This window comes from Salvelinus namaycush, chromosome 23, assembly GCF_016432855.1.
Source record: "Salvelinus namaycush isolate Seneca chromosome 23, SaNama_1.0, whole genome shotgun sequence".
Lineage (NCBI taxonomy): Eukaryota > Metazoa > Chordata > Actinopteri > Salmoniformes > Salmonidae > Salvelinus > Salvelinus namaycush.
Window position 1 is genome coordinate 17,924,852 of NC_052329.1, and position 15,466 is coordinate 17,940,317.

Genomic DNA, 15,466 nt, shown 5'->3' on the forward strand with positions numbered 1-15,466 from the left:
AGTAAAAAAAACTGTCCAATCTGTTAATAACATATTCTAGTTTAGGGAACAGAAACTGTATTGAAATCAAACGTCTCATCGATGTGCAGAACGTCAGTCAAAATCCATCTCGTTCCATCTTCTCCCACTGCCGGCCAGTGTGCTTCCTCTCACTACCATATTTGGCAATTAGTGGAACTGCCAACCAGAAGCTTCACATTTATACATCCGGTGAAATATCTGTCCCATTGTTCTATCTGTGGTAGTCGCGCACCAAGCACATCCCTTGTCCAACTCATCACGACACACACAGACCTCCAGCAGCATGTGAGTCGACAGGTTGTGTACACAGAGGAAGTAGACAGAAATGTTTATAGCTAAATAGATTTGCTAAGAATAATATCTAGCAGGCAAAGGCACTCAGACTACGCCATGTCAAGTACAACAATTGCAAATACCGGCTTTTAAAGCAGGATATGTCGGTAGACTGATTTTTAACTCGCAGTTGCATGCCAGCTAACTTAACGTTAACAAGACCAAAAAAGCAACCTGTTGGAGTTATCAGGGTAAGTGTAAATACTTGTGTGAATTTAACAAGCCAGTGTGTTATATTTCACAGCAAGCTCAACTTTAACGTAATTCTAGCTAGCCTAATGTACATTGAACTTTTACCTGCTGGTTAGCTAACGTAACGTTAGCCAGTTCTTCCTGACAGCGCACTTCACTTGCTTAGTTAGTAGCTAGCTAGCTATCTAACGTCAGTTGGCCAGTAACGATAAAGACAAAGAAGTATACAGTGTACTGTACAGTCAGCTAACTTTTGCTTATTGTTGTCCATTTTTTAAATTCAAATTTTGCTTTCATAAATGTACACGTCAACAACAAAAAAACATGTTTCCTTAGTTGAAGTTTGTCAGGAAAGGTCTCCAGACGGAGGATATGATCATTCTTATTTAGCACCAAGACTATTATTGCAATAAAGATACAATAAATAAGCCTCAAGCACGACTTTAGCTAGCTACCGAAGATTACGCTGAGACTCAGATGTATTACTATAAAATGCAGCTATACCAAACAAAACACAGATTTCAAAGTTTAACAAACCATAGAACTCTATGCACAATTTGAGGACTACCTTTAATGCTGCAATATGTAACTTTTTGGGCGACCCGATTAAATTCACATAGAAATGTAAGTTATAGATCTATAACCAATTAACGTCGTGACGTTTTTCATTACGCCATACGTCATTTTCACAGAGTCTTGCCCGCCACTGATCAGACAAGTTTTACATGTTTTTATTTAACTAGGCAAATCAGTTAAAGAACAGATTCTTATTTACAATGGTGGCCTAACCTAGCAACACTGGGCCAATTGTGTGCCGCCCTATGGGACTCCCAATCACCGCCGGTTGTGATTCAGCCTGGAATGAAACCAGGGTCTGTAGTGACACCTCTAGCACTTAGACCGCTGCTCCACTGGAGAGCCCCAAAAGTTGTGTATAATTAAACCAATATAGACCACAGCCCATTGTTTCAGGTGGGAACAAATTAGTCATAGTGGGCAGAACTAGCATGGAGGTGTGCAGAGCCAAGCATGAGCTAGCGACATCCTATTGGTGGGTCCAAGCATTTATTCGCACATTTCGGTTAGGGAACGCCTACTCTGAAGTGTGCGTGTGCAATAACTCTGTTTGCCTTTGCACCCCTTCTAAACAACGCCATTTTTAAAAACTGGCAAAGAATAACGTTTACAAAATGTAGTCCACTCTGTTTGTAACATATTTTAGTTTTGGGAACAGAAAATTGTATTGAGATCACAATTTTAATCGATGAGAAAATTTGCAGAATGTCGGCCAAAATATATCTCGTTCCATCTTCTTTTTCACTCACTACCATATTTGGCAGTGAGTGAAAAAGCTAAGCGGATGCTTTCGTGAAATTATCTGTCCCATTGTTCTATCTGTGAGTGTAACGTAAACTCACTCACTTTTGTACATCGCCTTGGTCCGTACAATTGACCTTATTTTAGCGCCCCAAAAACGTAATACTTCCAGATCAACTGTAATTTCAATACCATTTTAAAGCACAATTTCTCCCCTTTCCAACAGAATTCATGCCGAGACCTTCATGCTGCCCGTTTCTGCATAATTCAAGAAGGCAATGAGCTCCTTCGGGTCTTTTTAAAAATGGCGGGTGGGGAAGCAAAACTAATGCGTGATAGTGAGAAGGAGAGGAGATGTGTGAGAAAACGACTTTTTTTTCACTCGATCTGTCCAACTTATCACCTTACCGCCTCTAAAATGTAAATAAAACACTATAAAGAGTTTATATAATGTGTCATTACATACCTATTGGAAGGTTTGTGTCGAATTTGAATTGGGTTTTTAGGGCAGTGCTAAAGTGATCTTCAGAAGTAAACAGTGGCTTTGAAAGTCATGATGCTTGCAGTGATGACGCAAAAAATGCCTAGGTATCCCCCCCTTACCCCGTCACTGTCCATTTCTTGTTTTTAAACGATGAGAGAAGTGCTACACCTGGTGGAGAGAGATTGTAAGACAGAAATATTTGCTTTATGCGTGCTGTACGTTACAGCATGACACGTCACGATGTAACGGAGGGTCAGTTTTCTCTACTTTTCTCCAATACTATAGAGCCATTACCATGTCGATCAACGCTTGAATAGAAACTTAGTTCACACCCCAGATTTTGAAGTCAACACAGTAGCTACAGTCCCATTAGTTTTCTTTGTAGCCTCGTTTGAATGAGGCGCACATTTGTACGGAATGGGGTGAGTTTACGTTAGTGTTTGTAACACAATATTGAGAGCCTGTCTCTTCAGAGAGCATATTTATTTTGGGAGATATTACCTTTTCATTCAAGGATAAATATATTGTTTCAGGTGATAATAGAACATGTTTTGTTTAGTTACTTTTACCTCAACTAATGCAAGTCAAGCTAGCTTGCACTGCAGAGCAGCTAAAAGCTAGGCTAGGTTGAAGATACCGTTGTAGCTAGCAACCTCCACCTAACAATTATAATAAAAAACAAATGTCATTACCATCAAACTTAAATGGGAGGCAACAGTCATAATATAATTGGCTTAACAGCCAAAGTGTATTATCTAACATTACTGTTAAACTAGTACTTACTTATAGAAATGTGTAATTGTTTAGAAATTGCTAGCTATAAAGCCATCACCCGAAAACCACATTTTCATCTATTCAGTTTTTGTAACTTCCTGTTCTCCGACGGACTCTGGCTGGACTGAAGACCAGGCAAAGTAAAAAATAATAATAATAAAAAAAAATCTAAGTATCCACGGAACCTTCAACCGTAAGGGGGTGTTGTGTTTTCACTCCACTGTGGACGTCTCCATTGAAATGCATGACATCCTTTGCAATGTAACAGAGTGCTTATGGGTAATGTGAAAAAGGGTTAAGAAGCAGTAGTAATCTGTTCTATGTGCGCTATTTCTATGCTTCCTGTTCTGAAGTTTCGATTTTGCGTCTTTTACTTCTGGTTTTGTACACCAGCTTCAAACGGACGAAAATGAAATATTTTTGGTTCCTGAAAGTATATTTCACAGCGGTTTAAATGGGTCAGCGGTTTACATGGTACAATGATTCTCTACACTGTACTTGCTTGTTTTGTCACATAAACTAAAATTATGTGAACTATTCGAATTTTAGCAACCAGGAAATGGCGGAGCGATTTCCACATAGTGTGTCTTTAACAATTTCCATTAAAAAAAAAACATTTACAGGAAGAACTGTGCAGATACAAAGTCTGGTCACAGAATAAAATTGAGGGAGATTTTACCATTCTGTTACCAAATGTTGCATCTGCAAAGTTTATACTGTCTAAATTGTTCAAAGTAGTCATGGTGCATAGAGTTGTATGGTTTGTTAAAAATCGAAATCAATATTTTTTTTGTTTGGCGTACATTTTAAAGTGAAAAACCAGAGTGGAATTGCCCATAGTTAGCTATCTCACAGTACTTGGTGATTTAAATCTTCTCTGGGTTATCCCCATGAATGTTCCATTGTGTAAGGCTAGTGTAAGGTGAATCTGATGCCCTGCCTTCGGTAGCAATGGGGACAGTGGGATACTGCCCTGTAAGGGTGCTGTTCTATGTATGTTACAGTAAACCGAGATCATGACTCTCTGTGGTCCCTCCAGATTGCATTGCACTTAAGTTATTGCTTTGATTTGATGGCATTGTATGTACAGTTGAAGTCGGAAGTTTACATACGCTTAGGTTGGAGTCATTAAAACTTGTTTGTCAACCACTCCACAAATGTATTGTAACAAACTATCGCTTTGGCTAGTCGGTTAGGACATCTATTTTGTGCATGACACAAGTAATTTCTCCAACAATTGTTTCCAGACAGATTATTTCACTTATAATTCATTGTATCACAATTCCAGTGGGTCAGACGTTTACATACACTAAATTGACTGTGCCTTTAACTTCTCTAGGGTAGGGTGCAGCATTTGGAATTTTGGATGAAAAGCATGCCCAAATTCAACTGCCAGCTACTCATCCCCAGAAGATAAGATATGCATATTATAAAACACTCTGAAGTTTCTAAAACTGTTTGAATCATGTCTGTGAGTATAACAGAACTTATTTAGCACTCTCTTTTCAATGAGTTTTCATTGGGAAAACAGATTTCTAAGGGACCTGCTTGCAGTTCCTACCGCTTCCACTGGATGTCAACAGTCTTGAGAAATTGGTTGAGGTTATTCCTTTGTGTAATGGGGACAAAGATTGTACTTTTTGAAGAAATGTCCTCTGGTCTGATGAAACAGAAATAGAACTGTTTGGCCATAATGACCATCGTTATGTTTGGAGTGAAATGGGGAGGCTTGCCAGCCGAAGAACACCATCCCAACCGCGTAGCACGGGGGTGGCAGCATCATGTTGTGGGGGTGCTTTGCTGCAGGAGGGACTGGTGCACTTCACAAATAGATGGCTTCACAAGGAAGAAAAATTGTGGATATATTGAAGCAACATCTCAAAACATCAGTCAGGAAGTTAAAGCTTGGTCGCAAATGGGTCTTCCAAATGGACAATGATTCCAAGCATACTTCCAAAGTTGTGGCAAAATGGCTTAAGAACAACAAAGTCAAGGTATTAGAGTGGCCATCACAAAGCCCTGACCTCAATCCAATAGAAAATGTGTGGGCAGAACTGAAAAAGTGTGTGCGAGCAAGGAGTCCTACAGACCTGACAGGAGGAATGGGCCAAAATTCACCCAACTTATTGTGGGAAGCTCGTGGAAGGCTACCCGAAACGTTTGACCCAAGTTAAACAATTTAAGGCAATGCTACCAAATACTAATTGAGTGCATGTAAACTTCTGACCCACTGGGAATGTGATGAAAGAAATAAAAGCTGAAATAAATCACTCTACTATTTCTGACTTTTCACATTCTTAAAATAAAGTGGCGATCCTAACTGACCTAAGACAGGGTATTTTTACTAGGATAAAATGTCAGGAATTGTGAAACTGAGTTTTAAATGTATTTGGCTAAGGTGTATGTAAACTTCCGACTTCAACTGTATATTCAATCTCATGGTTGTCTTACAGGAGCTGAATGGCCTCTGTGGTGGCCTCTGTTGTGACTGTGAAAACCGAGAAGCGACCAGCTCATGCTGATACTCAGGATGTTGACTCCAACACCAAAAAACCCAGGTATCAAAAACTGATATGAGTAGCCTACATTTAGTACTCAGTTCCTCTTTATATGCCAAGGCATTATCAATATAAGACTGGTCAGGAACTTTTTCTCTTAGTTTCTGTTTCTAAACCCATTCTTTACCTTTTCAGCCTAGGTTTGAGTTAAACAGCAGCCAAGTAAACTTGCCATGATTTGTTTAACCTTCATGTTGTCTAAGGATTTGGGAACCATCAATGGAACCATCACTCAATCTCTGCCTGCCCCAAAGGAAACTGCTGCCCAGCCTGAAGACCAAGCGGGCGCCCGAGCTGGTCCTAGTTATTGGTACAGGGGTGAGTTCAGCTGTGGCCCCTCAGGTCCCCGCGTTGCGCTCCTGGAAGGGTTTGATCCAGGCCTTGTTGGATGCGGCCAACGACTTTGACCTCCTCGAGGAAGAGGAGAGTAGGCGTTTTCAGAAGAGCCTGCAGGAGGACAAGAACCTAGTCCACGTGGCTCATGACCTCATCCAGAAGCTCTCTCCGGTAAGGCTTCCCCGCTCCTGTGCGCACACATACAGCCAGATGTGGACAGCACACTGCCAATACACTGTCTCCAGCTGGTTGAGACACACCAGTGACTTTCATTGTAAACTTTCCTTTATTGGGATTTGTAATCATAGTGGGAATGACAGTGGCAAGGAGTCAGCATAGTTCAATGTTTTTATCTAAATTCTAAAACGTTTGATTCAGGTTTTTCAACCTGTGTTCTGTGTAAAAGGTGATGCCCTAACCTTAAGTACAGCACTGATGAATTACTACAACACGTCATCATTCAATTCCTTGTTTTCAAAGCCACACAAGTTGGCTCAACCAGTTCTGGCACTCAGGTTATTAAGGACTTTTAAGGCCTGTTATTTGATTCGCTAGATGAAGAAATCCCCCCAGTGAATAACCTCCCATTGATTTCTCTCAATAAGTCAACGAATCAGTGGACCGAGATTAAATGACGGAGAAATTCAAGGGGAAACATTTTTGGATTTCCGTACCGGCCCGTATCCCCTTCATACCAGGTCAGCTCAAACCATAACCGGTTGATGAGGCCTTAATACCATCTGCCTTCAGTGTTAGTCATGTCTCATCGCTCCTTTCAAATTGCTTAAACATGCTTTGTTTCAGCAGCCTGCCTGTTGTCACAAAAGGAACCAACTGCCCAGTGTGGGTTTATCCATCGCTTTTATTCCAGGTTCACAATCATGCAGATCAGGTGATTACACAGCCATGGACCCTGTGGCAAATATTTTTCTGTTCTTAGCAGGCGGTGGTGCGCATCTGATCAGAACGGGGCACGCAATTGTAGCGGAACATAAAACAATTGAATAGCGAATTATAGATGTATGGCGCTTGCGATATGAAGTAGCCTGAATCTCAAATTCTTTAGAACCTAGTATTAGAGGTCGACCGATTATGATTTTTCAACGACGATACCGATTATTGGAGGACCAAAAAAAGCCGATACCGATTAATCGGCCGATTTTTATATATTTGTAATAATGACAATTACAACAATACTGAATGAACACTTATTTTAACTTAATATAATACATCAATAAAATCAATTTAGTCTCAAATAAATAATGAAATATGTTCAATTTGGTTTAAATAATGCAAAAACAAAGTGTTGGAGAAGAAAGTAAAAGTGCAATATGTGCCATGTAAAAAAGCTAACGTTTAAGTTCCTTGCTCAGAACATATGAAAGCTGGTGGTTCCTTTTAACATGAGTCTTCAATATTCCCAGGTAAGAAGTTTTAGGTTGTAGTTATTATAGGACTATTTCTCTCTATACTATTTGTATTTCATATACCTTTGACTATTGGATGTTCTAATAGGTACTTTAGTATTGCCAGCCTAATCTCGGGAGTTGATAGGCTTGAAGTTATAAACAGCGCAATGCTTGAAGCACAGCGAAGAGCTGCAGGCAAATGTAGGAAAGTGCTGTTTGAATGAATGCTTACGAGCCTGCTGCTTACCACCGCTCAGTCAGACTGCTCTATCAAATCATAGACTTAATTATAATATAATAACACAGAAATACGAGCCTTAGGTCATTAATATGGTCAAATCCGGAAACGATCATTTCGAGAACAAAACGTTTATTCTTTCAGTGAAATACGGAACCGTTCCGTATTTTATCTAACGGGTGGCATCTCTAAGTCTAAATATTGAAGGTTGTGCAATGTAACAGCAATGTTATGTCATAATTATGTACATTTCTGGAAAATTAATTACGGTCTTTGTTAGGAAGAAATGGTCTTCACACAGTTCGCAACGAGCCAGGCGGCCCAAACTGCTGCATATACCCTGACTCTGCTTGCACAGAACGCAAGAGAAGTGACACAATTTCCCTAGTTAAAAGAAATTCATGTTAGCAGGCAATATTAACTCAATTTGCAGGTTTAGAAATACTTGTGTATTGATTTTAAGAAAGGCATTGATGTTTATGGTTAGTTACACATTGGTGCAATGACAGTGCTTTTTTTGCGAATGCGCTTGTTAAATCACCCGTTTGGCGAAGTAGGCTGTGATTCAATGATAAATTAGCAGGCACCGCGTCGATTGTATGCAACGCAGGACAAGCTAGATAAACTAGTAATATCATTACCCTTGTGTAGTTAACTAGTGATTTATGTTAAGATTGATTGTTTTTTATAAGATAAGTTTAATGCTAGCTAGGACCTTACCTTGGCTCCTTGCTGCACTCGCATAACAGGTAGTCAGCCTGCCACGCAGTCTTCTCGTGGAGTGCAATGTAATCGGCCATAATCGGTGTCCAAAAATGCTGATTACCGATTGTTTTGAAAACTTGAAATAGTCCCTAATTAATCGCCCATTCCGATTAATCGGTCGACCTCTACCTAGTATGCTGAAAGTGTAAAGAGAAAGAAACGCATTGAAAAGAGGACTCATGTAGCTTGAGGACTGTCGTAGAGTGTAGAAGGAGAAATTTGTCATGGCTTCACCTTGTTTAGTCTTTTAGTCACATTGTTGCCCACCATGCACAGACGTCAATTCAACGTCTATTCCATGTTGGATCAACGTAATTTCATTCAACCAGTGTGTGCCCACTGGGTGCTTGTTCACAGAACAGCTGAAGAGAACCTAGGCTTCTGCGAGAAGGGAGTGTCCATCTCAAGAAGGGATCAAATACTGGGTGGGACACAGCAGTTTAACCCAATGGTATTGGTGCTATAACGAGAGCAATCTAAACAATGTAAATAACTGTGGATTAGTGCTGTGTTTTGGCCCGTAATGTCAGTTAATGAGTCTAATCTGAAGGTTAGAATCAGCATGTTTGTGACCTAAATCCTTTCATGCTGTCGTTGAATGACCTAGGCAAAATACTAAGGACAATTATTATAACTTTCCCTGTTTAGGACCAGGTTAGTTGAAAACAACTCAACTTTAGTGTCTCATCCTAGGCTATATCAATCTCAGGATCAGAGCATGGTACTACTTTACCTTATTTAGTCATTATGTAAGTCCTCAAACAAAAGGAGAATGCATTCGGTGCAGAAGTCAACAGCAGGGTGAGTGTGTAGCTAGATGCCTGCTCTTGGTGATAATGACTTCCTTCCTGTGAAAAGGGATCCTGTTAGTTAATTAGCCCACTAGATCTCTAATCTCTGGACAGTCCAGCAGTTGGCCAGGCAGCTCGCTTGTGCTGTGTGCGCTAAGCTCGCTTGTGCTGTGTGCGCTATTCATAGCGGGCCAGCCCTTCTCCTTTGTTTTCCTACAGCCACTGCCAGGTAGAGTGTGCGTTCGGTGTAGCTCTGAGTAATGAGATTTATCCATTACAGACGGCCATAATCGCATGGCTACTCAAACAGCCTGCCCTCTAACTCTCTACTCCATAGCAATTGGACTCACCGTGTACAGCAACTGTTTACATGCCCCTGCTACTGATGGAAAAACATTTTCACCTTTCATTTACATGACTATAACAACCAGTCATAAATGCTTTATTGTACCTTTTAAAAACCTGAAAATGCTTTTCTAAATGGTCTTCCTCCTAGTAGTTAAGTACCAGCGGTATAATCTGTATAATCAATACACACCCACTAACCTCTATTAATTGTGCTCCTGCCATATCATTGCAGAGAACAGGCAATGTGCGGTCCACCTTCTTCAAGGACTGCCTGTACGAGGTGTTTGACGATCTGGAGTGTAAGATGGAGAACGCGGGGAAGCACCTTCTCCGCTCCGTACTGCAGTTGATGGAGAGTGGAGCGCTGGTTCTCACCACCAACTTTGACAACCTGCTGGAGATCTACGCAGCCCACCAGGGATCGAAGCTGGAGTCTCTGGACCTAACCGATGAGAAGAAGGTAAAAACGGATCCTTTTCCTTTTGGAAAGATCGCTATAGTCATGGCCTTGTGTGCTCTTTAGGGACAAATTCTAAATTGTGTGTACATAATTTTCACTGCAATAACACATCATGGATGGATGTCAATTGGGGATTTACCAGAAAATACACTATATGGCTAAAAGTATGCTCGTCGAACATCTCATTCCAAAATCATTGGAGGGGCCCCCCTTTGCTGCTATAACAGCCTCCACTCTTCTGAGAAGGCTTTCCACTAGATGTTGGAACATTGCTGCGGAGACTTGCTTCCATTCAGCCACGAGCATTAGTGAGGGTTGGCCGATTAGGCCTGGCTCGCAGTTGGCGTTCCAATTCATCCCAAAGGTGTTCAATGGGGTTGAGTTCAGGGCTCTGTGCAGGCCAGTCAAGTTCTTCCACACCGACCTCACTTTATGGACAGGGGCATTGTCATGCTGAAACAGGAAAGGGCCTTCCCCAAACTGTTGCCACAAAGTTGGAAGCACAGAATCGTCTAGACTGTCTGATTGCCAGATGGTGAAGCGTGATTCATCCCTCCACTGCTCCAGAGTCCAATGTCGGCTAGCTTTACAACACTCCACCCAATGCTTGCCATTGTGCATGGTGATCTTAGGCTTGTGTGCGGCTGCACGGCCAAGGAAACCCATGTCATGAAGCTCCTGACTAACAGTTATTGTGCTCACATTGCTTCCAGAGGCAGTTTGGAACTCAGTAGTGAATGTTGCAACCGAGGAAAGACGATTTTTACGTGCTTCAGCACTCTGCGGTCCCGTTCTGTGAGCTTGTGTGGCTTACCACTTAGCGGCTGAGCCGTTGTTGCTCCTAGACGTTTCCACTTCACAATAACAACTTACAGTTGACAGGGCAGCTCTAGCATGGCAGAAATTTTAAGAACTGACTTGTTGGAATTGTGGCATCCTATGACAGTGCCACATTGAAATTCACTAAGCTCTTCAGTACGGGCCATTCTACTGCCAATGTTTGTCTATGGAGATTGCATGGCTGTGTGCTCGATTTTATGCACCTGTCAGCAGCGGGTGTGGCTGAAATAGTCAATCCACTAATTTGAAGGGGTGTCCACCTAGTTTTGGTCATGTAGTGTATTATTTATGCAATGCAGGTCTAGGCTCTGTTGCAGAAGCCACACTAGCATACCACTTTGCTATGAAGCAGTTGGGTGTGAACATTTCAATTAAATTGGGATTATCGTTTTGGAAAAAATCCCTAACTGAAAAAAAAATCCCCACAAAATTAAAATCACAGTGGAGTTATCACAAAACTACCACTAACAGGTCCCAATCATCATCATCGGAGAGTGAGACAGGGACATGACAACCGTGAAGTCCTGTATGGCAATACTTAGAGAAGTTAAATGAGAAGGTGGTGAAATGCATAGTTTGTGAGGTGGAATTGAGCTGCAGTACAAGTACAATGCTTAACCATTTGAACCGTTGCTGACAGTAGCGCAGGCCCCCAACAGACATTAGACAGGCTCTTCACACCAAAGAAGTGTGATAAGGGACAGTGAGAAAATTATAGCGCTGATTACAGAAATGATTGCAGTTGATATGCAGCCATTGTCAATGCTAGAGGATGTCTGCTTCAATGCCCTGATGGCATAGCTTCAATGCCCTGATGGCATATCTAGAACCAGACTACAAGATGCCATGTCGAAAAACCGTGACGGCCTGGATGGAGAAATTGTACAATGATTGTTCTGCAAGTACAAAGTATGAGATCTAAGACACCCCATAAGTGGCATTAACAACATTGTTGAACATCTATGAACACGCTGTCATACATCACTGCAATGAGCCATCACATTGATGAGAAGTGGGACATGAAGTCCCATGTGCTGACCACTGAGAACATGGAGGAGAGGCACACAGCAGAGAACCTAAAAACGTCATTAACTACCATTTGTTGCTGAGTGGGTTGGGGACAGCAGTAAGATGAGCGCCGTATGGTAGCCGGAACTGCATTGAACCAGATCTGCGTTGTAATTCACGTCATTTAATGATTTTTATTCAGAATGTTTAAAGGATAAAGACAATTGCAGTTTAAACGTTAAATGTTTTAAAATTGTCATCTATTTAATAAGCAATATATTGGGCATGTATTCTAAGTGGTATGCAAGTGTGGGCATTGGAACATAGGCTTTGGCCCCCTGTGACTTTCAGATGCCATCAGAGGAAGTAGTTGATGAAAGACTGAGGGCATGACAGTTTAACTATACTACTGTCACAGGTTTAGGCTCACAACACAGGGAATGCTCTTGCACATAAAACATTTAAGGCTTATTAAAGGTGAATTCAAGGGAAAACGTTTGATTCAAAGACCAACATATGTCTTCTAATAGTGTTGCCCTTCTAATATGGTGTCCTTAAACCAGAGAAAGTGGTCAATGCATTGACCTGTGAAGGTCTTTTGTCTCTGACAGAAGTAGGATGTAGTTAGTATATGGCAAGGTCAAAGTTTCAAACTTCCAACTGTTGTCAACATTTATGGATTAATCAATATTGGTCTTTGATCAGAAATAGGAACTAACATGACAGAGATTTTTCCTTAAGCAGAACTTATAAACGCTCTTACCTTAGCAGGAACCCAACATGGATTGTTATTTATGTAGACTCGTTGAAAATAATTGAGTCTTCTTAAATGATTCACATGTATTAAGCCTGCGATATTGACCTTCAGGTGTGGTATTTATGCCCGGTCTCCATCAGGACTAATATCCCTGTCTGACATTAGCGGTGTCACTCCCTACCCAGTGAGAACAGGATTTGGTGTGACGGACTGTGAAATGTTTGTGTCCGTACAGGTCCTGGAGTGGGCTCAGGGGAAGAGAAGTTTGAGTGTTTTGCACATTCACGGCGTTTACACGAATCCCAGCGGTATTGTACTGCACCCTGCTGGCTACCAGAATGTACTGAGGAACACGGAGGTCATGGTGAGTGAGACAGGCAGCCTTTCTAAATTATACCCTGTAAATGTTTCAGCGCTTAGCAGTTGCCGTTTTACTTTTTTCAACCAATTTAAGACCCATCGTGTTGTTAAATTGTAGTGAAGTTAATTATGTCAGTGTCATAATGCAAACTGAACTCCTTTGGTTTGACAGAGGGAGATCCAGAAACTGTATGAGACCAAGTCGTTTGTGTTCCTGGGCTGCGGGCGCACGGTGGACGACACCACCTTCCAGGCTCTGTTCCTGGAGGCGGTCAAACACAAGTCGGACCTGGAGCACTTCATGCTGGTGCGGCGTGAGGACGTGGGAGAGTTCAAGAAGCTGCGGGACAACATGCTAGACAAGGGCATCAAGGTCATCTCTTACGGCAATGAATATTCCGACCTGCCTGAGTACTTTGAACGGCTGGCCAACGAGATCTGCAACCGCGACGCTGTCACTAACGGCTGGGGTAAAGAAGCCAGTTTCAGTGAAATTACTCACTCACTGTATATTTAGTAATCATACTGTATCCATTTCCTACAATGGATCACTTACTAGTTGGTGGTATGTTACTGAAGTGTAAATCGTAAAACAATTATCTACTTAGGGCTTGGATCTTATCTTACGGTGATGCTACTGAGGAATTCTATTTTAGTGAGCCGAGTTGCACATTAGCCTGTTTAAACATGAGTAGCTACTTTGTTTATTAATTTGTTGATTTCATTGATTTTCATAGGATCTCCCTCCGAAGAAGAAGAACAGGAAACCCAGAATGGCTTTCATTCACAGAAAAGCCTCCAAGGTTAGGATTGTGTGCTTCTCTTTGTCGGTGCTCGCATGCAAGAGGCATTTCCCAAAATCCACTTTTCATTTCATCCTGTTAGAATATACCTGTTTATAAAGCTTATATCCAGGCTTTTAGAATATACCTGTTTATTAAGCTTATATCCAGGCTTTTAGAATATACCTGTTTATTAAGCTTATATCCAGGCATTTCATAAGTGAAAACCTCCTTGGAATTCATACCCCTTTACACACAACTGGCTTACCTGTAATGCATGGCAGTCTGTGGTAATATACAGCTGTTGGTCCTCATATTTTATTTGTTTTCCCTCTCTTTCTGCCCAGACTATCCTTCTTGACAGGCACAAAACAGACAGGAGTATCAGTCATTTTCATCCACAGTTCCTTCAATCCACTTATACTCAGGTTTCATTAGATCTACTACTCCGCCAGGCAAATATGGGCCAGAAGAGACCCATGTTACTACTCTAGTCACCCGCTTATTGTTTTTATTTTCACCTTTACCGGTTGTCATGACAAAAGGAAAGACCCAGCCAAGGAGCTAACAGGAAAGTAAACTGTTAAAGCAGCTGGCAACCCAATCTAAGTGTTTCCCTACACCCTAACATCTGGAATAGGATGTTGGCAAGGGAAATGGAAGACTGATGGATGTGTGAAGTAGGGATGCCGTAAGGACAGGTCCCTGACCTGGATTCTCGCTCAACATAATTTGGAAATGAATCCTGTCCTGAATGAATGGCTGCAGAGTCCTGAGGACCTTGATATGCTAAAGACTCCCTGAATTTGAAGAGAAGCAGGCGTGGCAAAAATGTAGCACAACATATCCACATCAGAGGAGGCTGGTGGAATGCGCTATAGGAGGATGGCTCATTGTAATGGCTTGAATGGAACTGGGTCAAATGTGGTTTTCATATGTTTGATACCGTTCCATTTATTCCAGACATTAATGAGCTTGTCCTATAGCTCTTCCCATCCTCCCCTGTTTAGGATCAACTATGCGGTCCTCTTATGAAACTGTCAAGTCTCAAAGCATATAGCATCAATAGGTGTTAACTATGTAGTCTCTGAAAATAATGCATGACATGCTAACTTGAAAGCAGCTAGTTCAATCTGTGAAGCAGTTAAGGATGGTAACATGTTGAAAGGTTTTTGAGAATCTTGTCTGTAGGTTCAGCAGAGTGACATCCATTGAGTTAGATGAGGCATCTTTAACAATCACTTGGCCACTCGTGCTGAAAAAAAATAGTATACTGTCCTTTATAAGGCTTTTGGATTTTTAATACTGCATGTTTTGTGAAATCTGTAGGTATTTGTGCTATAAAAAAATAAAACATTTGGTATCATACAGTGCATTCGGAAAGTATTCAGACCCTTGACTCTTTCCACATTTTGTTACAGCCTTATTCTACAATGGATTAAATATTATTTCTACACACAATACCCAATGACAAAGCAAAAACAGGTTGACAATTTTGCAAAAGTACAAATAAACTTACATAGGTATTCAGACCCTTTACTCAGTGCTTTGTTAAAGCACCTTTGGCAGCGATTACAGCCTTGAGTCTTCTTGGGTATGACTCTACAAACTTGGCATATCTGTATTTCGGGAGTGTCTCCCATTCTTCTCTGCAGATCCTCAAGCTCTGTCAGGTTGGATGGGGAGTGTCGCT

The 15,466-nt window shown here is 41.3% G+C and overlaps 1 protein-coding gene across 3 annotated transcripts; it reads left to right on the forward strand.

Moving 5' to 3' along the window:
- Positions 1-262: 262 nt before the first annotated feature.
- On the forward strand, positions 263-15,146 carry LOC120018134 (protein FAM118B-like). 3 transcript variants are annotated; one of them, XM_038961141.1, is made up of 8 exons: positions 263-306; positions 5,575-5,679; positions 5,883-6,186; positions 9,799-10,026; positions 12,867-12,995; positions 13,164-13,461; positions 13,729-13,794; positions 14,121-15,146. In XM_038961141.1, exons 2-8 carry the CDS (start codon positions 5,582-5,584, stop codon positions 14,132-14,134), a joined length of 1,137 nt encoding a protein of 378 aa, XP_038817069.1. In that variant the 5' UTR covers positions 263-306; positions 5,575-5,581; the 3' UTR covers positions 14,135-15,146. The 3 variants fall into 3 exon arrangements, with proteins under 3 accessions (XP_038817069.1, XP_038817068.1, XP_038817070.1); XM_038961140.1 differs by having other exon boundaries at positions 280-545; XM_038961142.1 differs by having other exon boundaries at positions 280-545; positions 5,934-6,186.
- The last annotated feature ends 320 nt before the right edge of the window (positions 15,147-15,466 follow it).